Below are 24006 nucleotides of genomic sequence, written 5' to 3'. Positions count from 1 at the left end.
CAGTGTTCCTAACGAACGTGGACAGGTACGTGCTCGTGCGACCGAAGCTCGATATGTATGTACAGTACACTATGTAATCGCTGAGATACATACAGTAGTTACAGTATCCACACACTTTTTGCTATATCTTGGCAAATCGATTCGAAACTGGAGCCGCCACCGAATCGAGTGTCTTACAAAGAGTGAATTAAACAACCGCCAATCAAATCAGTACATTCAGTCGAATTTCTGCCAATCCAAAGTACTGATTCCTTCAGAGTGGGGCAATCAAAACCTTGAAGTATATTGTCGATTTGATACAAATTTGGGGGTGCAATCCAATCGTGCCGACCAAACCGATTCACAATCGATATGATTGGTTGAATTTCATTGAGAAGGTTTTGATTGGCTAATAATGTTGAGCTCATCTGAGGTAGCCAATCAAATCGATTGAAATTCCAACGAGAAACCACAACACGAAATTTCACTCGAAAGCACAATATGATGCTAAACATTGTCTGTCTAGTCTACTGTAGTTTGAACAAGCTGAAATAGGGTCAAATGTTCTTGTCTACGTACGGTAACTAACGTCCAAAGTGGGGTGCAAAGCACAATACATACATACTGTATACATGCACACGACCATATATTTTCTGTGCTTATCCCTCTATGTACTTTCGTATGCCTTACTACATTTCCACCACCCGTGGATTCACTTAGTCTTGGCTCGCTAAGTTCAATCGAGCCAGCACTGGCAGCAGCAATTCCTGCAGCATGTCGATCTGCGCGTGCAAAATGCGCTTGTCGGATACGCGCAGATGGAGAGCCATGACATGGTGCGAGGCTTCGTCGCCTGTTTCTTGTTCGTCGTCGCCTTCTTGTCGGGCAGCCAACTCGGCCTCGTCGTCCTCAACGGCAGTAGGAAACGCCGCTAGCATTTGCTGCAGCGCGTAAATGAGTGCCGTGAGGGTGTCCTTTTCGTTATCATCGTGAATGGGCTCAAACGCAAAGTGGGGGGTGCCCGACTCGAACTGGCTCAGCTCCGTGTCAGTTAGCCGCTGGATGCGAAGGCTCGCGAGGAGTTCGTCGTTGACGCTGTCGGAGTACAGATCAAAGGGGGTGGACGTCGCATGTTCGGCGAGGCCGTGGGCCGTGAGCAGGGCCAGCTTACGGTCATACGAAGGCACGTCCTCGTGCATGGGAGCCCACAGCTCGACCACGTCGAATGGATTTGAGGGCAAGACGAACCCGTACAATGTGAGAAGTTTATGGTTGGGCAACGCTCCTACATATTGGCATCCGCCATACATGTTGAATATCTCAACGAGAACGGAATATGCGGTGGAGAAACGTCGACTTGGTAGGATTGAAATATATATATATATCTAGTACATAGTAAGGGGGGGATACAGAAATGTTAATGTTATTTGTAGGAGGCAGAAGTATTGAAATATACTAGTACGACGTAGTTGGAGTAGTAGGTAGTAGTAGGTGTTAGTACGTCCAGATCCAGAGCCTTGTATACATTGTCCAATATGAGTGAAGGGATAGTACCAGTACTACATAGTAGCATGTGAAATAAAAAAAATAGTGCCACAAAATAGTGTATGTCAACACATCAACAATGAAAGGGATACTACAGTAGTTAGCATGTGGAATGAAAAGAGTGCCACAAAATAGTGTATGTTAACAACAGTCCTACCAAATAGTGTATGTCAACACATCAACAATGAATGAAAGGGATACTACAGTTACGTTAGTTAGCATGTGGAATAAACAGATCCCCACCAAATAGTGTAAGTCACCAAAACCTCCACAGCAAGCAAATTCAAACTGGACTACCTGTCGTTCGACACCAAGTTGCATCCAAACTAGTGCCATGTATATAGTACATACAGACACACTCACATATATATATTTATATATATATAGTAGGCATGCACGAAACACTGTCGCATACAGAGCCATATGTGAAGCCCAGTAAACATGCGATATTGTCAAGTCGATATATTCAAAATTGGAGTGTTTGGGTGCTCAATCGAATGAGCAGAATCACCAAAACGTAGGCAGAGACAATCGATATACGACCAATCAAAAACCACAACTCGAATCAAGTAGCCAATCAAGTCAACTCTTCGACCACTTCAACATCGAATTAGTGTGTGAATAAAATTAGTGTGATACTGGACGATCTTTACATACAAAAAGTCAGTACAACGAATCGATAGATTTGGCAAAGAATCAGCACAAAAGCCCAAAATAATATGGGTAAAATCAATACCATAGTTCATGTACACTTGGGACCCGGCCGGCCAATGCTGGTGCGACCGCAGGACAAACGAGTTGGTCGTGGGGTCGAAGCCGTGGCTCATTTGCGCGAAGGGATCGTGGTTGAACATGTCAAAGACTGGCACCATGCTCTTGACGGCGGCGGTGGTATCGTCGTCGTCGTCGGCGGCGGTGGCGTGGATGGCGATCGAGACGAAGCGACTCCAGATCACCGACAACGCCCACTTGTAGTTCTACGACGACGACATTAGTGACAATAGTAGTACGCCACGTGGGATGATGTATGACCTCGATCGTAAACACACGGATGAGGTCGTCAGCCGAGTGGTCGGCGTGTAGGAGCCGCAGCGTGGTTGGGAGCAACGTTCGCTGCAACTCGCCAAAGTCGGACGCGACTTGCTGCTTCAGCTGCAGTGCCACGTAGTACACGTTGCTGCCTTGCAACATGTTGATTTCGTCCTCGGTAAAGTACAAAATGTTGTGGAACGCCTGGGGCATCACGTCCAGATGACGCTTCCACTTGCTCTGGGGGTTCACGAACCGCTCGTAGATGAGAAACCACGCCAAGCAGTCGTCTTCACGGAGAGGCAGCGACACCAGGTCCCGCAGCACAGACTGCGCCATTGTGTGCACGTTCAGCAAACTTGCCGCTGGAATCGATAAGATCGTCGTCTGCGCCTGAATCTCGTCCGAGATGTACACGCCGCGGTCGCCACCTTCGCTCGTCTCCTCGTACACCAAGTCGGCATTCACGGCAATGTCCAGGGCTTCCGCTGCCCACGCATTGTACCCCACAAACTGATCGTCCATAATGCTCTGGCGTCTGGCTTGCTGATCACGAAGTGTTGTCGTCGAGATATTACATTGAAAACAAAACGCAAAATATCTCGAAATTATTTGCCAAAAACAGGCGGCATTTTGGAATAAAACGTCGTCATAGAATCAGGTTTTTAATAAATGACGCATTTGCTGGCCTTCCAAGAATGTTTGTATGCAGATTTGACTTCTACGTCCACACAAGATGCTCCGCGTCCATGCATCCGCGACCGACGATGCCGCGCAAGTCCAGAGCGACTTTGTAGAATCATCCGCTTCGAGCGACGACGCCTCATCGGACGTGGGTGTACCCGCCACGGTTGAGGCGGTGCTTGGAGTACCAGTGGTAGTGCAGGCCGCCGAGCAGGTCGATGACGACGACGACGTTGTCATTACAGAAGTCCGACAACCTACAATGCAACACCATCCGACGTACAGGTTCATGATTCCAACTCTTCGACAACATCACGTCCGCACCAATCCGAGACCGCTGCCGACAACTGCGTCTACTGCGATCGATTTAGTCGACGATGCAATGAACAGTTCCCCACCACGTCCTCTGAAGCGACGACGTGCAGACGGCATGGTGGTCCCACCTATTCCACCAGTTCCTGCGGAAGACGTCGGTCGTGTCCAGCAAGATTCGATCAACGCGGCCAAGTTCCACATGCGATGCCCTCTATGTCTCGACACCATGGTGTCCATCACATCCACAAGATGCGGTCATGTGTACTGCAGGGACTGCATCGCCCAAGCCATCGTCGATATGCATCGATGTCCACTGTGTAATAAAGGACTCACGTTGCGGGACATCCATCCCGTGTTCCTCTAAACGTAGTTAATATATAATAATAGCCAATCCGACGAGCCTAAATTTCAAGTAGCCAATCCAATCAACGCAAAACCTCATGCTTCGATTTCCCTTATATCTTACTTCAATCCTCCCTATGTCAGTCAACCTAACCGTCCTATTACAGTCGGCGGCTCTGGCACAACAATGACTAGAACCAAACCCCACGACCATTCTATACCTCGTTCGCTCCCGCCCATGGTCGTATGCATCCATCGGACTCTGATCTGCAGCGACGATGCTGGATCTGAGCCAAGTATGTACAGTACGCTGTGGTTTGGGAATTCAACATGTACTAGTAACAAGTGTAGCGCTGACCACCTCGTTCCAGGCGCTGTTACTTACGAGGCCACGGAGACCCGGCGATGCCACGTCAGCCGGCCTTGTGGAATTCACGGGAACCAAGGCACACTTTGAGTTGTTCGGGATGAGAAAGATTCCCTTAATCAAGTCCATTGTTTGCGCCCCGGGGCGCATGTCGTTTTCACACTGGATAGTTGTAGAGAGAGGGAGTTTCGCAGATGGTTGCTACATTGCGGTGGTCGTAGCACCAATCCTAGTCACACCACCGACTCACACGCTCATGTCATCCCCACCACCTGCGCCTACGAGGTAAGTCCCTTGGCGTGCTTGGCTTCTTCGACAGCATGAATGCATGTGTACTGGCTTTAGAGAACCATTGCATCGCATCCTCCGCAAACTCGCGCGAGTGGCGTCCGCGTCGTCGTTTGCAGAGCTTCCGGGATCGCCTTCAACCGCAAGCTCCAGTGCATCCAGTGCATCCAGTGCCAAGAGCATGGATGGCACTCGCAGCCCATCGAGTAAAAAGCCCTACGTCGTCGATATGGAAGGTCCGTTAAGTGTGCTCGAGGCTGCATCTTCGACAACAGCAGCAGCAGGAGCTACAACGCTTCAGCCGACCGCCGACCATCACGACTGGGCTAAGGTACTTGCATGCATCGCACTCGATCATACAACAGCTCGCCCACACATGACAACCCTTTGTAGCGCTACTGTCAACTGGTGGGATCGACTTTGTACATTTTCAATGCCAGTCCTCAAGACGATCTTTGGGTCGACAAGGTTGAGTTGCATCTCCCACCTTCGTCTGCGGCATCCACTGCAACAGACTCCTTGACCCGTACAAGCTCCATTTCGTTCTCGCTTCCACGGACTCTTGAGCCTGCCGATCAAGATCACGCCGATCCCTCTCTACAGGCATGTGTACTTCTCTTCGCCATGACCACAAGTTGTTCAAATGTTAATCTAGGATAATCGATCCATGAGCCACAGAAATCGATTCCTACACTTTAAGGCGGACACGGTTGCCGACACGCTTATGTGGCTCGACGCGTTTGCCGCCATCGGCACGCCACCACATGCCCCTAAAAAGCGGCGAGTGCACGACACTGCTGCTGGTGTACCCACCCACGCTACCTCCGCCACGCAAACCGCGGCTACACACACCCTCCCCACGACCACGACCGCCTGTCGCAGCCTCTCCCCTCCTTCTTCTCTCTCATCCAACACGTACGTCGTCACTTTACCGTCGCTCCCGCCCGCCAAAGTCCTCCACATTGTGCTCGTTCGACACGGACATTATGTGAACGCGCACTCCAAGCATGCTCGCGACTCTGACCAAGTGCTATCGCACATCGGACGGCGCCAAGCCGAATGGGCCGGCCGGCATCTCCATCACCAGCTCGTGGCGGCGTCGTCGTCGCGGCACGACCTCGTCCTCGTACATAGCGACATGGAGCGGGCGGTGGAAACCGCGGGGATCATCGGCGACTTCTTCCCCGACTGCAGCCGCACCCCGTCGCCGCTGCTGCGCGAAGGGTGGCCCGGGGCGCCGAGCTCGAACCGCCCGTCCGCCGTCCAGAACGAGTTTGACGATGCCCCCCCCCATGACGCGAAAGAGCGGGGGGAACAAGGAGGACGAGGTGTTAGTGGTGCTGCTTTTACGTCATCGCCGTCCCCCGAAGCCCAAGCCATCGAAGACCGGCGCCTCGATCGGGCGTTCCAAGCTACGTTTATGGTCCAGGCATCGATGGCTACTAGTAGTACTAGTAGTACTAGTACTACGTTGGAAGACGAAGCCGCGACCGTTGGACCTACTTGCCGTGTCGTGGTGTGCCATGCCAACGTGATTCGGTACTTTTTGTGCCGGGCGATGGGCATTGTGGCTGCGGGGGTGTGGGGCGCGTTTGAAATCAACCACTGCAGCATCACCCGCATCGACGTGAGCTCCACTGGCGCGTGCAAGATCCTCGCCGTCAATGAGTGTGGCCACTTGCCTGGGACGCTGGTCACTAGCAGCGAAGACCACTTATAAGTTATTTTCTCCCACTTCGTCATATCGGGTGTGTGTTGGCCAAAGGATACATGTAAAGTAGTACAATGTAGTTAGTACCACAGATTTTACCGACAATAATACATGGGGGGGTCAGGGATGAGCTGGGATCGAGAAAGGTCATAGTGCTATCTACAGCATCCTAGCGAGAGAGAGAGGGGTGGGGTTGCATATTCTTGACTCGGGGGGCTAAGCTTACCTTGAAAGCCTGCAGCGGCGGTGTTGTGACCTCTCGTGATGTGTGCAAGCAGATATATTCATAGAAACCAGGCATAAAAAGAACGAATAGCATTACTCTGTAGAGTACATATACATATGTACAAGTAACGTTAGAACATTCCCGCCTTATTCAGGCAAAGGAGAAAGCCTCTATCAAAACTAGTTGAAAGCAAAGGTCCAGTGGTGGCCCCTGTAGCTGATACCTAGGAAGCTGCCGAACCAGTTCACGATAGTAACGTCGTCTCCGTCACTAGCTGAAAGGTGGTTCCCAATTACCAAATAAGCTTATCAACCGAGTCTGGAGGGGATACGACGTCCATTCACGTTTCATTTCAAGCACATTTACATGACAACGCGTAGTACTCGTTAGTACAGGTACACGCTAAACGCCGTGGCGACGCAGTAGAGGCTGTCGTTCGTGAACGTTTCAGTGGCGTAGCAGTCGGTTTCTGCATCCCAGAAGCACCGGCAACCCATGCGCACGCCTTCGCCTCGCTGTTCTCCGATCACAACTTGCACCACGTATTTGCATCGAGGAAACTCGCATGCCTTGAGCTGGAGCTTGACGGCGTCGGCGATCTCCTTGGTCAGCTGCGACGCCTTGTCCGACTGGTACGCTGTGTGGTCTAGCTTTTGCTGCAGCACCGTCGCAATGATCTGTTTCATTTTCGTGGTCGTGGGTTTGTTCTTGTAGCTTGGACGCAGCGAAATGTACGCCGTCTCCGCGGCCGTCGTCGGTGGCGCCATGATCCAATTCGACAGTAAGAACTCATGAGTCCACGTAAAAATTCGAAACCGTCAGATGTAACCGACTTCGCCAACCGTCGTACTAACGTTACGTAGTATATTCTACTGAATATTAGTAATTCTACATTGAATTACTAATACTGATTTCGGAATTGTTTACGAAATTGGCATCTGACGTGAAAGAAAACTGGTTGTTCCAATCAATATGGTTTGGCAAAGTGATCTATATGAAAGTTTGTATACTACAACCATTTCGGTACGGTCTATGCAGTTCTAATTGATTTTGACGACGAGATTAGTAAACCGTCATAACCCCGTTCCAAAATGTTGACGTTTTTTTTTGTATTATCTCATACAGGATGAATATCAATGATCTGATTGGCTTGTAAGATTCCTGGTCTTGAGAGCATTTTGATTCATACAACAATTCAACACGGAAGCCAGTCGTCGAAGTGATCGACACCACAGCATACATTTTCCAAGTCAACTCAGCCAGGTATTATGGCCAGCTCACGCAAGACCTCACAGCAGAAGAACGCAAGTGAGGATGTTGAAGAGAATTTTGAGTAATGAAATGGTCTCCATACCGTGCTCCGACACGCCCTTTCATTCAGTGAATTCATTCGTATCCGGACAATTTTACCTTCGTGTTTGTGTTCAAAACTGCGAACATTAATATGGAAAATGATTTATCCGCTTTCGAGTGAAATTTCGTGTTGTGGTTTTTCGTTCGAATTTAAATCGATTTGATTGGCTACTTCAGAAGAGCTCAAAATTATTAACCAATCAAAACTTTCTCAATGAAATTCAACCAATCAGATCGATTGTGGATCGGTTTGGCCTCTCCCCAAATTTGTATCAAATCGACAATACACCACTTTGCATGTTTTATGTAGCAGTCGAAAACGTTTCGAACGTTTTATATATTTTTTATTACCACTTTTGATTGGAATAATGCACATTCATCAGGAAAAGGTGTAGTACCTACCTACCGGTAGCATGCACCAGTCCCATCGAATCCAAGAGGTACGTCCACGCACGATGGTCAGGGCCAGTACTGTACCCATGACGACTGCATTAAGGACCAAGCGCGTGCCAACGTGGCGATTGCCAGTGAAATCGGCGATGTTGCTGCCACATCGGTGTGGTTAGCCCGTCTCGAGGGTCTCATGGCTGGGTCATCCTCGTCGTTGTCCGAGCAAGGGGGTGATGCTTTGGGATCGTTGAACACTCGCCCGCTGCTACCGCGGCATATCTTTGTGTGTGTGCATGGCATCTATGGCAAACCGTCCGACTCGGACCACATCGCCGCGGCCCTCACGCGCACATTTGGCGAATCCGCAAAAGTCCTTCAAAGCGCAGCCAACACGCACAAGACCCACCTGGGAGTTCGCCTCATGGGTACCAACCTGGCCATCGAGGTCTTGGACATGTTGCACTCCCATCAAACTCATCCCGGCAAGGACGTTCCAACGAACGAACGACGAGGGGATGGGACGCGGCTCAGCTTCATCGGGCATTCGCTGGGCGGAATCGTCGCTCGGTATGCCATCGTGTACCTCCAAGCAGCCCTCATAGCTTATGGCATCCAGCCGACGTCGTTCACTACGCTGTGTACTCCCCATCTCGGCAGTCGTCGGCCCGGTGGTTCGCTCGGAAAGGTTCGTCTTTCGTTCAATTGCGACGCATGCGTTCGTCGATTCGTAATGTTTCATGCTTCATGAAATATATATATATATATTTGAAACTTTCGACAAATATATATGATGATCGATGGATTGAACCATTCAACGCACGTTTGTACATACACATGTCTTCTTGTAGGAACTTTGGAAGTCAGCCGTACATAGCCTCATGTCAGTGTCATTTATTTACGGCCAAACGGGGATGGAATTACTTTGTCAAGGTATTATTTAGAAATACTCGCAACATTGTTCCAATTACCTATGTCCTTCAAAGTATATATAGTATATCAATAATTATACAAAAGTTGTACACTGTATAATATATATATATACTTGTACTTTATTTATACAAGTTTGTTGTAGACTGTATATATATATATATATTTGTATTTATGTATTCTTGTTGTCGTAGACCACAACGACACGCCGTTGTTAGAGTTGATGAGCAAGCCAGGTAAGTACAAACAATGAAATTCCAGTAGCGTATTAATATATCATGTGGATGAAAATTCAAACACACATACACTCACATATATATATATATATATTCTATCCTGTAGACTCTGTGTTTATGGCAGCATTGAAAGCATTCGACCACCGGACAGCAGTGGCCATGCTGCAAGGTGACTACATCGTGCCGCGCGCATCTGCCGCCATCCAGCCGCACATGCCGACCCTTCCTCGTCCATCCAACCATCCTGGGTGGCAGTGGTCCGTGGCGTACTCGGGGTTTGCCGACGAGCTCGACACGACGACTGGCAGCACATCCCCCACCTCGTCGTCGTCGTTCCCACCCCCCTTGGACGCCTCATCGCGTTGGATGGCCGACGATCGGTACGGATCTGACGATGTTTTTGCTCATAGAAAGTCGTGTAGCTGCGTCTTGATCGTGTTATTCTGTACCGTTGAATCGTGAGCTTTGGGGGGGTACATGTGTACGAGGCTGATCAATCCATATAAGTACGGCAACAAACAATCGTGTTTTCTATCGTAGCGACCAAGTGGCCATCTCGCTTGATATACTCACTGGCCTTAACACTGTCATGTGGCGCCGCGTCCATGTGCATGTGACGTACGCTGGGCCTTGTCTGTGGCACTGGCTGTCGTTTCATACGTGGCCATTGGGCATTCAAGTGCCGACCACCTCGAAAAGTCGCCAGTTTATATTTCACGTCTTGGGTCGCATGTTAGCCCAGGACCACCACCATCAGCATCACACCATGATGATGATGCGAACAACATTATAGAGCACGCGACGGCCCTTCCGTTTAAAGACTCTTTGAAAGAAGTAGACACATGATGGGGTTCGTGACGTCTGTACTTTGCTGTACCGTATAATGTATATGTATTGCGATGACTCCTGTAATAACTGATAAGTTTCTTGTAATAACTGATATTTACGTGTGAACATGTTGAATATACTTCAAATTTGTATGACGCAAAGGATTAACAAACTGTTGAGAACGAGTGTCGGCTGGGTGTGAAATAATATCACCTGTCGCAATACATATACACTAGTATACACTAGTACATACTATCGGTATACACTAGTACATACTATCGGTGTGTACGTTCATTATTTGCAACTGGTCGAACTACTACAGTACAGTACTGTAAGTAGTATTAATATGTAGAGGTTCTTGAATATCTCTGGTTGGCCAAAACGATGATCATCAAGACTATTATTATTATTTATAGTGTTTAGTTTCCGAATATTACGGATATTCTTTTCTTGTTTGGTTTTTCTACAAACCATTATGGTGAATGGAAACGATATATTTTTGAAGTTATAATAACGTTGATACACGAGAAAGTCCAGGACAAGAGTGTGCACCGTACTACTACTACATGTACTATTAATAGTAGTAAGTACTAGTATGGAGTAACGATAGTTCGTAGTTTGAAGACGACAGCCTAATAATATCATGTTCCATTTAACTGTCGACGCTCGCTACTACCGGTAGACTATGTGGGAATACTTCCTAGTTCACTCAGACAGCAAGGATTTGTACCGATGGGCATAGCACCACAGAGGACATTATTGGTATACTTGTGACAGAGTTGGGTTGGCTTTCAAACACTGATAACACCCAAATTGCCTAGTTTTCAAATGTAGTTATTATGATATTCCATGGCAGCATCCTCCTCTACTTTGGACACGAAGTCTTTAGCGAGCATGGGTCAAAGTGCAGCCCCACTTGCACGCACTTGAGTCGCCCCACGTCACAGCCATATGCGACACTGTCCACAACAGAGTTGCCGCGATGCAAACTCGAGATGGTCGCGGCCACAAACGCATCGCCGGCCCCGACAGAGTCGACGACAGACTCCACGGGCAGCACTGGAATGTGCAAAGTGTCGCCCTTCCCAACGGTGGGATTACTAGGAACAATCCACACGAACGCACCGTGGCTTCCCCATGGACATATCATGGCTTTCAAATAACGATGAACGTCCCAACGGTCGTCGTTGTCAGTCCTAATATTGGGATTGAGTTGGTCCTACTGTTGGGATTCGTTGGGATCGAGTAGTAGTACTAGTAGTACTAGTAGTAGTACTAGTAGGTACTTTATGAATAAATACAGTAAACGATCAAGATCGTCATGCCTCGTGGGTGTGGTAAATTCCAACAAATGTATATATATATATATTTGTTGGAATCTACCATATATATATATATATATAGACGTGTTAGTGAAGTCCGCTAGCTGCCAATGCAGCTAGTACGCGGCCGAGGCCATTAAGTGCCCGCTGAGTGATTTTAACTTTACAGCGTAATATAAATATATAAATATATAAATATATATAGACGTGTTGTATATATTATGTATGTACATACCTGCTACTTGTGGGGACGACACTGGCCGTGTATTCTTGAGCGAACGATTGAAGGAATGACGTGGCGCTGGGATATCCCAGGGATGTGATGTAGCCTTGACTGACAAACACATAGTCTGCCAGTGGAACCATGCTACAACATATATCATCGACAGAACAAAAGACCAAGCATACGTAGTGGCCCACAACGGTATCACATATAGTTCCCCAACTGTATCGCATGCACCCCACTATTACTGTACTCGTCCATGCCAGTATGATGGAGAGCCGTGGTGGACAACGTACAGTGACTTCACAAGTGACCAATCGTGGCGAGGCGCTTCGACTTCCAAAGATATGATGGGCATCACCGGCCGCGCGAGACGGAGCATGGCGGGCGTGGCGGCGGCGTCGCGGCATTCGAAGTGCGTCCAGGACACGGTTCCTTGCACAAGGGGCACGCGGGATGCGAAGTGGTCAACGCTCAACTCGGCCAGGTCGCGGTGATGAAAGATCGTGCGGGATCCACTGGCGTCACTCGCCATGATGTACTAGATGATGATCATATGACGAAGGAAGGGAACATGGTCGTACAGATGTCGGCATGCCCCCAGAAGCTACGACTTGGCAGTGGTCGACGTGGATGCCATACTGGCCGTGCAACTCGTCGCAGATGAACTTGGCGTCGCCGTTTGTCTCGGGGTTCACGAGCACCCCCATCCAGTGAAGTGAGTCGAATGCGCCGATCTGGGCACACACGACCTGCACCGAGCACATGGAACATGCTGACTTAGGGAAGATCGACGTACCAACACATTGGTGCCATTGCCACCCCTAGCATGCATCCATCGCAACAACGTTCTGGTCAAGACGAGGGGAAGACATGGAGGGATGGACAATCCATTATAGCACTGTACCTGGACCGACGGGAACTTGTCGCTCGGATCTATTGACACATGACTTGGTCATTGATCGAGATCATCACCAGGGCGTCGGCTACGTACCTTGCTGTCTTCTACATATGTATTAGGCGATAGGGCAGGTCACCGATCATACTTGTGTGCTACTGACCTGCAGGGTACTCTGGAATGGTGTTGATCACATCAATGGTGGCAATCCCTACCACGAGGAGGCTTCTTCTGCCTGGTGTGGGTATCATCATATTGTTGCAAAAATGCCTTGTCAATAAAATATAAATTTGAAGGACATTTCAATTGTTGAAACTAGTACTTGTATTTTGTATACCTACCTCGTTGACTGATTTATTAATATACCGAAACACACTGCATTATTAATCTCAATGATATTCACCCCTCTCTTTAAATACACACCTGTCAAGTGTCTATCGTCAGATTACCAGCAGGCTATGACCGTTCTACGTTTATGCTAGCCCCCCTCGTCCGCCCTTTCTACTTGACATAACCTGATGCATCTATGTTCCTAAAGAGCCATCCAACCAGCACATCAGTGCCTCGTGCTCGCCAGCATGAGCAGCCACCGCCTGTTCGTCGGCAACAACAACCAACTACATTATGACAGCGCCGTCATTGTTTCTTCATAGACATAAAATGTGACAGCGTTGACAGGAAACGCACGCAAGATGGTGGTGCCGAGGCCCTTGGTAAAGACGCGCCAGCCATGCTCGCGGTAGAGTGTGTGGGCATGCCGAACAAGACCCAAGTCGGAAGTCGAAGGCTGGCTTTGGATCACAGACTTGACCACGTCCAAGGGGTAAATGATCGTCCAGCTCACCACGCCCGCACATCCGCCTGCAAACAACATCGACGCGGCTTGCTGGGATGTTGCGTTGAGAGCTTCTCGCCGAGCCTCGAGGTGCCGCAGGGTGGCTTCGTACACGTAAAAGTAGACGCCGTAAGAAAAGGTATCGCGCAGAATTGTCGGCCACAACCCTTGGAACATGCCACGGGCGCCGTGGGTCGCGGTGATGTGTCGAATGCAGTCCATGGGGCCGGCAAACGTGCGCCGCCCGCCGCGCTGGAAGCTACATGCGAGGAAGTGAGAGAAAACACAAGAGTGATAAAGGGGATAAGGGAAGGTGTGTGTGTGTGTGTACCCGTCCTGAACTTGCAACTGACACTTGACCAGGTCCGTGGGAGCAACGACAAAGGACTGCACAAACCCGGCAATGCTGCCTGCGTAGAAGACGGACGAGAGCGATGGCATGGCGGCGCTGTCCAGCGCGCGCAATGTACTACCGTGGACGCCAAACACCAACGCATTGATTGGTACGCTCCCGACAAGCGGAGATGCAAGTCCTTTGAACAGTCCTCGCACGCCTTCGTGTTGCACCTACGTTATGAGGTTGTCTTGAATGTACTATATGCACCACATATCGAGACAAATGGATGCATGCACGCTACCGTATGCCGAGCGCAGTGCCACGGACTCGTGTAGTGGGCGCCGTGCGTCTGCAGTCGGACTTTGATCGTGTCAAATGGTTGCCCCACAATGATCCCCATAACCCCACCAAGGCAGCCAGCGGCGTAGTCGATTGCCGCACGCTTGACGGCGCTCGCATACGTCTGTGTTGCCTCGATCGCAGGGTCATTCACAGCCTCATGGCCCATCGAATGAGCTAGCTACCCAGTCCTGTGCGACGACGCAACAAGCAAAAACTATGCTCCAAGCAACTCGTCAAATTTAATACAAGATAATATATCAAAGGTTATAGTTGTGTCGAACGAAATGGGCATGTATTTCTAAATTATATAGTACTCAATATGCATGTATGGAATTCTAATAATTGCTGCATTCATAGTTTTATATAAATTGCGCTTGAATTCTGTAAATATAGACGCGTAGCTATTTCACATAGAATGCCATCCTAGTCCAGCCAACCATTTTGCATGATCGCATCGGTTGGAATTGATTGGTCAAAGGTACTACCATCACACTCCATCGTCGCTCCATCGCAAACAAAAGCATGACCGAGACCGACAAGAAACTCGCCAAGAAGCTGCGCAAGGAGCAAAAGCGCAAGGAGGCTGCCGAAGCTGCTGCTACTGCTGAAGCGACGCCTGCCGTCGAGAAAACTGCCGCCGACGACGACGTCGTCGAGTCCAAGAAGGACAAGAAGCAAAAGAAGAAGGACAAGAAGCGCAAGCACGCCGCTGACGAGCCAGTCGCGGCGGCGGTCGACGAACCATCCTCGTCCAAGAAGGCCAAGGGAGTTGCCGTGGACTTTTCGAACGGTCCGTTCCAGCAACCGCCGCCGTCCGACAAGTCGTTTGTCAAGTCGTTTTACGTTGAAAGTGCCACGACCGCCGCCATGACCGACGCGGACGTGGACGCGTTCCACCAACGACACCAAATGATCATGTCAGGCAATGACTGCCTGTACCGCCCGCTCTTGACGTTCAAGGAAGTCAACTTCCCCAAGCACATGATGACATCGACGACGGGGTTTGCGACGCCGACGCCGATCCAGTCGCAGTGCTGGCCCATCTTGACTTCTGGCCGCGATATCATTGGGATCGCGCAAACTGGGTCGGGCAAGACACTGGCATTTGCCATCCCTGGGCTAGTGCACATTGCCGACCAGGTGAAAAAGAACGCGAGCATCAAGGGTCCGATCATGCTGGTCGTGGCGCCGACGCGCGAACTCGCCATCCAGTGCGCCGACGTGATTGCGATCGCCGGGAACGCCGCGTCAATTTCGTCGATCTGCATCTACGGCGGCGTGCCGAAACACGAGCAGAAGCGGCAGCTCAAGGCGGGCGTGCACGTTGTGGTGGCGACCCCCGGCCGGCTCAAGGACCTCATGGAAGAAAGGGCGTGCTCGCTCAAGCACGTCACGTACTGCGTGCTGGACGAAGCCGACCGCATGCTAGACGACGGCTTTGAAAAAGATATTCGCGTGATCATTGGCGGGTGCCACCCCGAGCGCCAAATTGCCATGTTTTCGGCCACGTGGCCACAATCGATTCAGAAACTTGCTCACGAATTCCTGACCAACCCTGTCAAGGTCACGATCGGGTCGGAGGACTTGTCTGCTTCTGCCAACGTGACGCAGATCGTCGAAGTCGTCGACGAGTTTGGCCGCGATGCCAAGATCGATGGCCTTTTACGCAAATACCACGCGAGCCGCAAGAACCGCGTACTTGTGTTTGTCTTGTACAAGAAGGAAGCGGTGCGCGTGGAGCAGATGCTGCAGCGCAAGGGATGGGCATGTACTGCGATTCACGGCGACAAGGGCCAGCAGCAGCGCATGGAAGCTCTGGATGCGTTCAAGTCGGGCCAGATCCCGCTGCTGATTGCCACCGACGTGGCCGCGCGCGGCCTCGACATCCCCGACGTCGAGTTTGTGCTCAACTACTCGTTCCCGTTGACGATTGAAGACTACGTACACCGCATCGGCCGGACCGGGCGCGGCGGCAAGAAGGGCATCTCGCACACATTCTTTACCAACTTTGATAAGCCCAAAGCAGGCGAGCTCGTGAATTTGCTGCGCGACTCGAACGCTGCCGTGCCCGACGAACTCACGAAGTTTGGCACCCACGTCAAGAAAAAGGAACACAAACTGTACGGCGCGTTCGCAAAGAACATTGACATGACGAAGAAAGCCACCAAGATCACGTTTGACGATTAATAATATTTGTATATACCGGGTATATATATATATATATATATATATGAAGTACTACGTATACTAGTACATACTAGTACGTACTACTGCGAAACGGGGACAACACACAACGATGACGTACGTTTGATGGATGGATTGATAATACAGTACTGTAGTAAGGCAAGCCGATATATATATAGTATTGACGCTTGTGTGCGTTAGAAAACATTCTTTTTGATAACTTACGATACTGTACTATGACTTGGAAAGATTGACTGGCGGAATACGAGAGTACTAAGCTTGCTTAGTATGGAACTACTAGTACATAACTATTACTAGTACTAATTCCCATGCCCTGCTTACGTTGCTTTGTCATATATAGTTGTGAGGATATGCCATCCATCTCTTTTTTACAACTCCACTTCGTGTCCAACACACCGTTATATAATCCTGTGGAGGGTTACTGTAATGCTTTGGGCGTTAGTTAACTGTAAACTTATGCTGAATTCGATTCCTACTCTTTCACCATGGCCCGGTTGTTGCAATACTTTGTGAAGTAATCAATATATCATCGTACTTCGAAGTATGATATTAATACAAGTACTAGTAGTACTAGTGGTACTAGTTGGTCTATCTCAATGCCACCAACGGACGTCACTCTAATCCCCCGACCAAAAGCCAAACATCCCAAAGTATTAGTACTAGTTAGTTACTGTATGAATAGTTGTTTCGGCTGTTTTCATGCTATTAAGACTCTAGAACGTGAGTTGGTTTCTCTACAAGGGGGGTGAGTGCGACGACAACGGCGTCGATGGTCGGTCGATTGGCTGGAGTTGGATCGAGGCATTTCGCCATGATCAGAGCGTTCTCAGTTGGCCATATTGTTGTTGCAAACGGCGCGAGCACTTCGGGGGTCGAGGTGGGGTCGGCCTTGATGGTGGCGATGTGGACGTCCGCGCCGACGGGTCCCAGGGCGTCGTAGATGTCGGCAAAGGGGGCTTTCTGGGTTAAAATCTCCCCAAAGAGCACGGCCAACGCGTAAATGTCTGCCGCAAACAAATCCTCCACGGTACTGCATCGCAAGAGTTCGGGGGCAACATACACGACGTCGCAGATGCCGAAACGGTCGCCTTCATGCCCCCTTCGACTGGAATAATGACGAGGCTGGCACTGCATGAGTTGCTGGATGTTCCACTTGCACTGGCGGTTGGCATGCACGAGGACGTTGGAGCTTGAAATGGCCCCATGTGGAAGGCGGTGGCTGTGGAGATAACGCAATCCCATGGCTAGGTCAAGACACATTTGATAAGCCGACGCGGGAGACGGGGACGTGTTGTTGGACGCGGATGGTGCTGTTTGGGAATGAAAGAACGATGGATTTCGAAGGCATGACCGCAGCGTGCCTAGCTCCATAAACTCGAGCACGACGCAAAAGGTCGTGCTGTACGCCACGACCGAGTATCCGAGGACCTGGACGAGATGGGGATGCTTGAGAGCTTGAATCCGCACCGATTCGTCAATGAACTCGCGCTTCGCATGCGACCTCGCCTGCGTGAAGTCCATGCATTTGAGGAATACTTTGAGGTCGTCGTCCAGAATGGCCACTTTCGACGCCGTGGGGCGTACGCCGCTCTTGAGTGGCGTCACGCGGGTTTTCTGGAGTTGAGCTAGCCAGTGCGGAGCCAAGTCGGGTCGACTGGCCAGTGTCCGAACGTCCAAATCCGCAGGTGCCTTCTTGACCGGTGGCGACGACTGCATATTCGCTGGGTCTGGCGCGTACCGCTTCATCAGGCCGTCTAGGAAGGACCGCACGGAGGTGGCCGACATGAGCTAAGTTCAGGAAGGTGGGCAAGGATGGCGTTGGTCGTTGCCACTTTGGGAGGAGATTCTGTCGCGAGGTTGTTTTTTCGGGTCTGAAACTTCGAACACGCACCCAATCTTCCCGTATAGTCGGAAACCAGCACTGGATTCAGAAAACCTTGGAGACTCGATAATATTTGAATGTGAAAGGCAGTGTTAAACGAAGGCAACGGTGGCATGTCAAACGCAGTTACTCCATTTGTCTCCCTCTCAAGGAAGAAACCGCATCATGTTAACGGTGGTATCAATCGGTCAAATCCGAGTTCGTGTCATACAAAGCGCACTGAATTCGGTGCGTGTCAGAAGGTGAGAGTTCCCCTAAAACGTCCTTTTCAAACCGATGTTGTATGATTGTTATATGTGATGTGTATGGTCGATATATATTCACGGAGTTAGAGCGTCCTGTATGGAATGAGTGCGCCATGCCAATACATCATTACTATGAAGTAGGCTGCAACCAGTCTTTCGTGCCAATGTAAGCTGTAGTGTGTCCGAACACAGCCAATATTGACGTCATAGATCCAGCCAACTTTCGAAGTGTATACTCATCCAAGGTAGTTTATGACCCCTTACAATAGATATATTGTGGAATTCAATAGCGTTGATTTGAAATAAACCTCGAACAATAAATATCCGGTAAATTAAATGATCGATTTTGCCCAATCAGAACTCCACACCAGGATTTGCCGAGGAGCTGTGGACACGAAGGAACTCATCACGTGGCTGCCGACATGTCCGACTCCGACAGCGACCTTCAGCCTCTGCGTAAGAAGGTGAAGAAGACGTCCAAGGTGTCCAAGGTCCGCGCGGACGACGACTCGGACTTCGACGACGACCAACCACTCACGAAGCTCAAAGCGCCGAAAAAGAGCGCGAAAGTCGACAAGACAGCGTCCAAGCCTACCGCCGCGAAAAAGACGTCGCCAGTGAAGAAAGCGTCGGCAAAGAAGGTGTCCGCGAAGGATTCCAAGACGAAGACAGCGGCAAAGAAGAAACCCGCCGTCAAAGTCAAGGCGGAAGCAGGCAGCGTGCGCAAGCTCAAGGTCCAAAGCAAGTCAGAGCGACTGGACATGGCGATCAAAGCGTACCGTTGGTGGAACGCCGAGGAACTGCCCGAGGGGATTCAATGGAGAAGCTTGGAGCACAACGGCGTGCTGTTCCCACCCTCGTACGAACCGCACGGCATCCCTGTCCTGTACGACGGAGTCCCCGTGACGCTCACCCCCGAGCAGGAAGAAATCGCGTCCTTCTTTGCGGCGATGCCGGCGGACGGCCCACAACTGGGCAACCCCAAGACCGCGGCCATGTTTACCAAGAACTTCTTTGCCGACTTCAAAGCATCGCTGGGCAAGAACCACGTGATCAAGGACATCAAAAAGTGCAACTTTGAAAAGATCCAAGCGCACTTGGCCGACCTCGTACGTCGTCGTCCATCCAGTTGTGACTCGAACACGATGGACTTTTCGTGTATTTTCTCAAATTGTATGCCAAATGTGTGAATTTTATGCCAAAATGTGTGAATTTGATGCCAAAATGTGTGAGTTTATGTCAAAATGAGTGCATTTTGGCCAAAATTGACGAAATTCGGGTTGAAACCACTAGCGCGACGTGAAAAAAGACCGGACAAAGGAAGAAAAAGCCCCTGAAAAGATCAAGAAGGACGAAGAGCTGTACCGCCACGGCTTTGCCATCATCGACGGGTATGTATATATATATATATATTATTGAGTTTTAGAGGGATTTTTGTATTTTTATAATGTTGGTGTACAAACTATGTGTTTTCGATGGAAAACAATCCCCTTTTGTCCAATTGTTGTATCATTTTACCCCCCAAATGTAATATTTTAAATTCTAAACAATTCACTTGTTTAAAATACGTCTAGTTTTATTTTATTTTTATGATCTCTAGTACTACGTAGTATATGTTTACTTTTGTACAATACCAATTTAGATTACCTCATCCGAGAGGATTTAATCTCTTTTACTTAATATTGGACTTATTGATTTACTAAACGATCCCTTGTGTATCTTTGCGACTTTATGATTCAGGCTCTTCTCCCACCTATTTCTACAAACTTCACTCGGTTACTTGTGATATATACATATATATCTACTGTATATATATATATATATATATATCTTTCCAACACGAGTCTATTTCCACAAACTTCACTCGGTTATCTTTGTATAAACTTGTGATATATATATACATACATATTTATCTACTGTATATATATACATCTTTCCAACACGAGTCAAGTCACGACAAGTCTATACATTCTACAAGTATAATAACAATCTCTCACTCACTGGTGTATTAATTATATGCCGCCGAATGTAGCCATTTGGAAAAGGTGGGCAATTTTAGAATAGAACCGCCGGGTTTGTTTCGAGGTCGCGGCGAACACCCCAAGACTGGCACGTTGAAGAAGGCGGTGCTGCCGGAAGAGGTGACGATCAACGTGGGGATGGAAGACCGCGTGCCGCCGTGTCTGACGCCTGGCCACGCATGGAAAGAGGTGATTCATCGGGACACAGTGTCGTGGCTAGCGTACTGGAACGAAAATGTCATGGGCGGCATCAAGTACGTGTGGCTGGCGGCGTCGTCGAGTTTCAAGGGCAAGGCCGACATGGAAAAGTACGAAAAGGCGCGCCGACTCAAGAACTGCATCGCCAAGATCCGCAAAGACTACACGGACGGGTTGACAGCCAAAGACATGTTTACGCGGCAACGCTCCACGGCCATGTGGGTGATCGACGTGCTGGCACTGCGCGTGGGCAACGAAAAAGGCGAAGATGAAGCCGACACGGTCGGCTGCTGCTCCCTTCGCGTCGAGCACGCGTCGTTCAGCGCGACCAACTGCGAGCTCACGCTGTCGTTTCTTGGCAAAGACTCGATGCCGTACAACAACACGATTCAGGTACGTTCGGTTAGATGTTAGATCAATCAATTGCTCTCTCTGGGATTTATATATATATATACCCGTCTCGCTAGTAGACATTGTCGTCGTTTGGATGATTGGTTGATTATATTTCGACGACGGGTGGTATCTGTGTGCTATTGATATTTTGGGATGGATGTAATTGTCTTGAAGGCAGTTGCAAGCGTAGTTTTGCTTGAATTTTGTAATAATATATATATATATATGGCTATATTGTGTGTGCATTCGACTCTATATACATATTTTTCTTGGATGGGTGGTGAACGAACCGCTGAACGGTCGTCACCGGGGCCTGCGAAAACGCATCGAAAATAAAGTTATAGGGGTATTGTCTTTGGTACCACCTTGAATCAACTTTATGTGAGGGGAAGGCAATTCAAAGGACAATGGAATACCGACCATGTATATATATGGTTGCTTTGTGCGTGTTCTTGTGTGTTTAGTAGACAATGAAAAAACGATCAAATTAACACGTGTATATATATATATTGTTTGTGGCGAACGTAGTTGGCCGTATATGGCACCGTGGGCGAGCAAGTGTTTAACAATCTAAAGAGCTTTTGCGCCAAGAAGGAGCCACATCAGGACATTTTTCACGAACTGAGCGTCACCGAGCTCAACAAGCACCTGAGCTCGCTCATGCCGGGGCTGTCGGCCAAAGTGTTTCGTACATTCAACGCATCTGTGACCCTCGAGAAGGAGCTGCCGCGTGTGCTGCCGGGCGACGACGTCGCTGTCAAGATCGTCTCGTACAACGACGCGAATCGAAAGGTCAGATTTTGGACAAAAAATCGATGAATAGATGAATATATGCATGGATTATATTATAATATAAGAGGCGATGGACTCATAGAGTAAACCAGTGTGTGAGATCTGTTGATGATGGAGTGTAAATGGGTGGATATGGTGGTATGTTGTTCTTTTAACCAAAAAATATGATTCGCCAATTCCCTCGAGATATGTGCGACGAGTGTATGCGTACGTACTGTGACTTTATTGGATGTTAGCATAGGACCAGTGTCACATTATATAATACTAGTATGAGAAGTAGCGAATGGATTTTGATTGGCTTCTGGATCCTGCTCCCATTGTCGCTTTGAGCAGTCCAATTTCAAATCAAGTTGACAATATGATGGTGCAAAAGTAGTATTGTGCTTTCGATTTCATGTTGTGGTTTCTCGGTGGAATTTAAATCGATTTGATTGGCTACTTCAGATGAGCTCAACATTATTAGCCAATCAAAACCTTCTCAATGCAATTCAACCACCAATCAGATCGATTGTGGATCGGTTTGCGCGATTATTCGATTGCACCCCCAAATTTGTACTATCAAATCGACAATAAAATATATGCTAGTTTGTGTGGGAGTGGTTACTATAGGGGAATGATGGTCGAATGAAATGTGAGCATTCTGCATATATGGTGGCTAAATGGTGGTTGTGGTAGGTGGCTATTCTGTGCAATCATCAACGGTCAGTGCCCAAGGGATTTGGGTCGACGGTGGACAAGATGAACGCAACGTTGAGTCAGCTGAACGACCAACTGAACGAGCTCCAAGCCATGCGCGTAGCCGTCAAGAAGAACAAGCCCAAGGCGATTCAGCTGCGGCAGGACGACGCCGACGACGCCGACGACGCGGACGCCAAGAAGGCGCAGCTGCATCGATTCACCAAAGTCCCTACAGTTGAACAAGTGGACAAGAAGATCGATAGCTGGATGAAAAAGGTCAAGGCGCTGGACTTGCGGCTCAAGGACAAGGTATATATATATATATCTTCCATCTACCCACCTATATATATATATATATGGACAGGTGCAAACATATATGAACATAATGGATGTTGTTGTGATAGAACGACAACAAGGAAGTGGCGCTGGGAACGTCCAAGATCAATTACATGGACCCGCGCATCACGGTGGCTTGGGCCAAGCGCGTACGTTGTCATGTGCTTGCGACAGAGTGTTTGTACTTGTGACGTGGTTTTTGACAAGAGTGTTTGTGTGACGTGGTTTTTTGGTCGTGTAGAACGAAGTGCCCATCTCAGCCGTGTTTCCCAAAGCGCTGCGGGAAAAGTTTGTGTGGTCGATGGACGTCGACTCGAATTGGTCGTTTTAGGTATATAATAACGTTACCATCAGAATGAATCATCGCATTTGTTTTTTCAAATGCAAACGACACATACAGTAATATGGTTCGAGGGGATACGTGGACGAGGATAATGGTCTACTTATGATGTAGAGAGTTTCTAGAACCAGCTAGGCTACAAACACGATCGGTCGTTCGTTCGCACTTTAATCCAACCTACACTCTTGTATTGCGTGTACTATTAATAGTATATATATATATATGATACATATATACTCAATACAAGTCCTCTAGCAATTGGTGGAATCAACCGCATAACAGTCGCCGAACCTGCGAAACTTGATGTATCTCATCGTCTCAGCCAATCATGTTGCAACCTTTCGACTGCTTCCTGTTACTGTACTATTATACGTATATTAGTAGCTCGACTTCTTGGGGAATTCAACAATCCCCACAATGGTTAAATTTGGGCGAAAAACATAATATTATTAACGTAGTACTGGTATACTAAGTAAGCACTATTAATAGTAGTATCACGGTGGGGTATATTTTTTAAATTGTAAACCCAGTCGGGCGGCTGGTATGGTTTCTCGAGGGGGAATTTATATCCATCCGCCTGCTACTGTAATACGCCCAGCATGACGCTCCTCGACTTAACAAATCACTCGAGCCCTTCAATTTTACATTTAAAGTGTAAGAGCATCTCCAACGGTAAATTCTAACCTATTGCTAAAGCATAGGTTAAAGTCAAAATTCGTTTTTACAGTTGCTATTTTGG

General features: G+C 48.7%; 9 protein-coding genes across 10 annotated transcripts; 5 read left to right on the top strand and 4 right to left on the bottom strand.

The window, feature by feature from the left end:
* Positions 1-601: 601 nt before the first annotated feature.
* Positions 602-3949, bottom strand: H257_12392. 2 transcript variants are annotated; one of them, XM_009839569.1, is made up of 4 exons: positions 3562-3934; positions 2557-3494; positions 2261-2501; positions 602-1264 (listed from the first exon to the last, which is right to left on the bottom strand). In XM_009839569.1, exons 2-4 carry the CDS (start codon positions 3076-3078, stop codon positions 696-698), a joined length of 1332 nt encoding a protein of 443 aa, XP_009837871.1. In that variant the 5' UTR covers positions 3079-3494; positions 3562-3934; the 3' UTR covers positions 602-695. The 2 variants fall into 2 exon arrangements, with proteins under 2 accessions (XP_009837871.1, XP_009837872.1); XM_009839570.1 differs by having other exon boundaries at positions 696-1264; positions 2557-3949.
* Positions 3102-3943, top strand: H257_12393 (hypothetical protein). The gene has a single exon (XM_009839571.1). The coding sequence runs from the start codon at positions 3290-3292 to the stop codon at positions 3914-3916; it is 627 nt and encodes a 208-aa protein (XP_009837873.1). The 5' UTR covers positions 3102-3289; the 3' UTR covers positions 3917-3943.
* A 1267-nt stretch (positions 3950-5216) lies between the features above and the next one.
* Positions 5217-6269, top strand: H257_12391 (hypothetical protein; the record flags this gene model as incomplete). Its single annotated transcript, XM_009839568.1, has 1 exon — positions 5217-6269. The coding sequence occupies one exon, from the start codon at positions 5217-5219 to the stop codon at positions 6267-6269; it is 1053 nt and encodes a 350-aa protein (XP_009837870.1).
* A 491-nt stretch (positions 6270-6760) lies between these two features.
* On the bottom strand, positions 6761-7260 carry H257_12390 (hypothetical protein). The gene has a single exon (XM_009839567.1). It carries the CDS (start codon positions 7251-7253, stop codon positions 6873-6875), a length of 381 nt encoding a protein of 126 aa, XP_009837869.1. The 5' UTR covers positions 7254-7260; the 3' UTR covers positions 6761-6872.
* A 941-nt stretch (positions 7261-8201) lies between these two features.
* H257_12389 (hypothetical protein) lies at positions 8202-10441 on the top strand. Its single transcript, XM_009839566.1, has 6 exons — positions 8202-8279; positions 8336-8914; positions 9078-9159; positions 9351-9392; positions 9499-9772; positions 9933-10441. Exons 1-6 carry the CDS (start codon positions 8253-8255, stop codon positions 10183-10185), a joined length of 1257 nt encoding a protein of 418 aa, XP_009837868.1. The 5' UTR covers positions 8202-8252; the 3' UTR covers positions 10186-10441.
* Positions 10442-11085: 644 nt separating this feature from the next.
* Positions 11086-14343, bottom strand: H257_12388 (hypothetical protein; the record flags this gene model as incomplete). The annotated part of the gene is made up of 11 exons (XM_009839565.1): positions 11086-11416; positions 11778-11909; positions 12062-12306; positions 12350-12517; positions 12565-12589; positions 12673-12701; positions 12760-12770; positions 12827-12874; positions 13351-13757; positions 13830-14065; positions 14137-14343. 11 exons carry the CDS (start codon positions 14341-14343, stop codon positions 11086-11088), a joined length of 1839 nt encoding a protein of 612 aa, XP_009837867.1.
* Positions 14344-14633: 290 nt separating this feature from the next.
* H257_12387 (hypothetical protein) lies at positions 14634-16407 on the top strand. Its single transcript, XM_009839564.1, has one exon. It carries the CDS (start codon positions 14700-14702, stop codon positions 16362-16364), a length of 1665 nt encoding a protein of 554 aa, XP_009837866.1. The 5' UTR covers positions 14634-14699; the 3' UTR covers positions 16365-16407.
* Positions 16408-17025: 618 nt separating this feature from the next.
* On the bottom strand, positions 17026-18246 carry H257_12386 (TKL protein kinase). The gene has a single exon (XM_009839563.1). The coding sequence runs from the start codon at positions 18165-18167 to the stop codon at positions 17088-17090; it is 1080 nt and encodes a 359-aa protein (XP_009837865.1). The 5' UTR covers positions 18168-18246; the 3' UTR covers positions 17026-17087.
* Positions 18247-18882: 636 nt separating this feature from the next.
* H257_12385 (hypothetical protein) lies at positions 18883-23324 on the top strand. The gene is made up of 7 exons (XM_009839562.1): positions 18883-19618; positions 19803-19900; positions 20542-21121; positions 21650-21913; positions 22589-22900; positions 22996-23076; positions 23169-23324. Exons 1-7 carry the CDS (start codon positions 18932-18934, stop codon positions 23256-23258), a joined length of 2112 nt encoding a protein of 703 aa, XP_009837864.1. The 5' UTR covers positions 18883-18931; the 3' UTR covers positions 23259-23324.
* Positions 23325-24006: the final 682 nt, after the last annotated feature.

This window comes from Aphanomyces astaci (assembly GCF_000520075.1).
Source record: "Aphanomyces astaci strain APO3 unplaced genomic scaffold supercont1.40, whole genome shotgun sequence".
In the NCBI taxonomy this organism is placed as follows: Eukaryota; Oomycota; class Saprolegniomycetes; order Saprolegniales; family Verrucalvaceae; genus Aphanomyces; species Aphanomyces astaci.
This window is presented reverse-complemented; position numbering and strand designations above follow the sequence as displayed.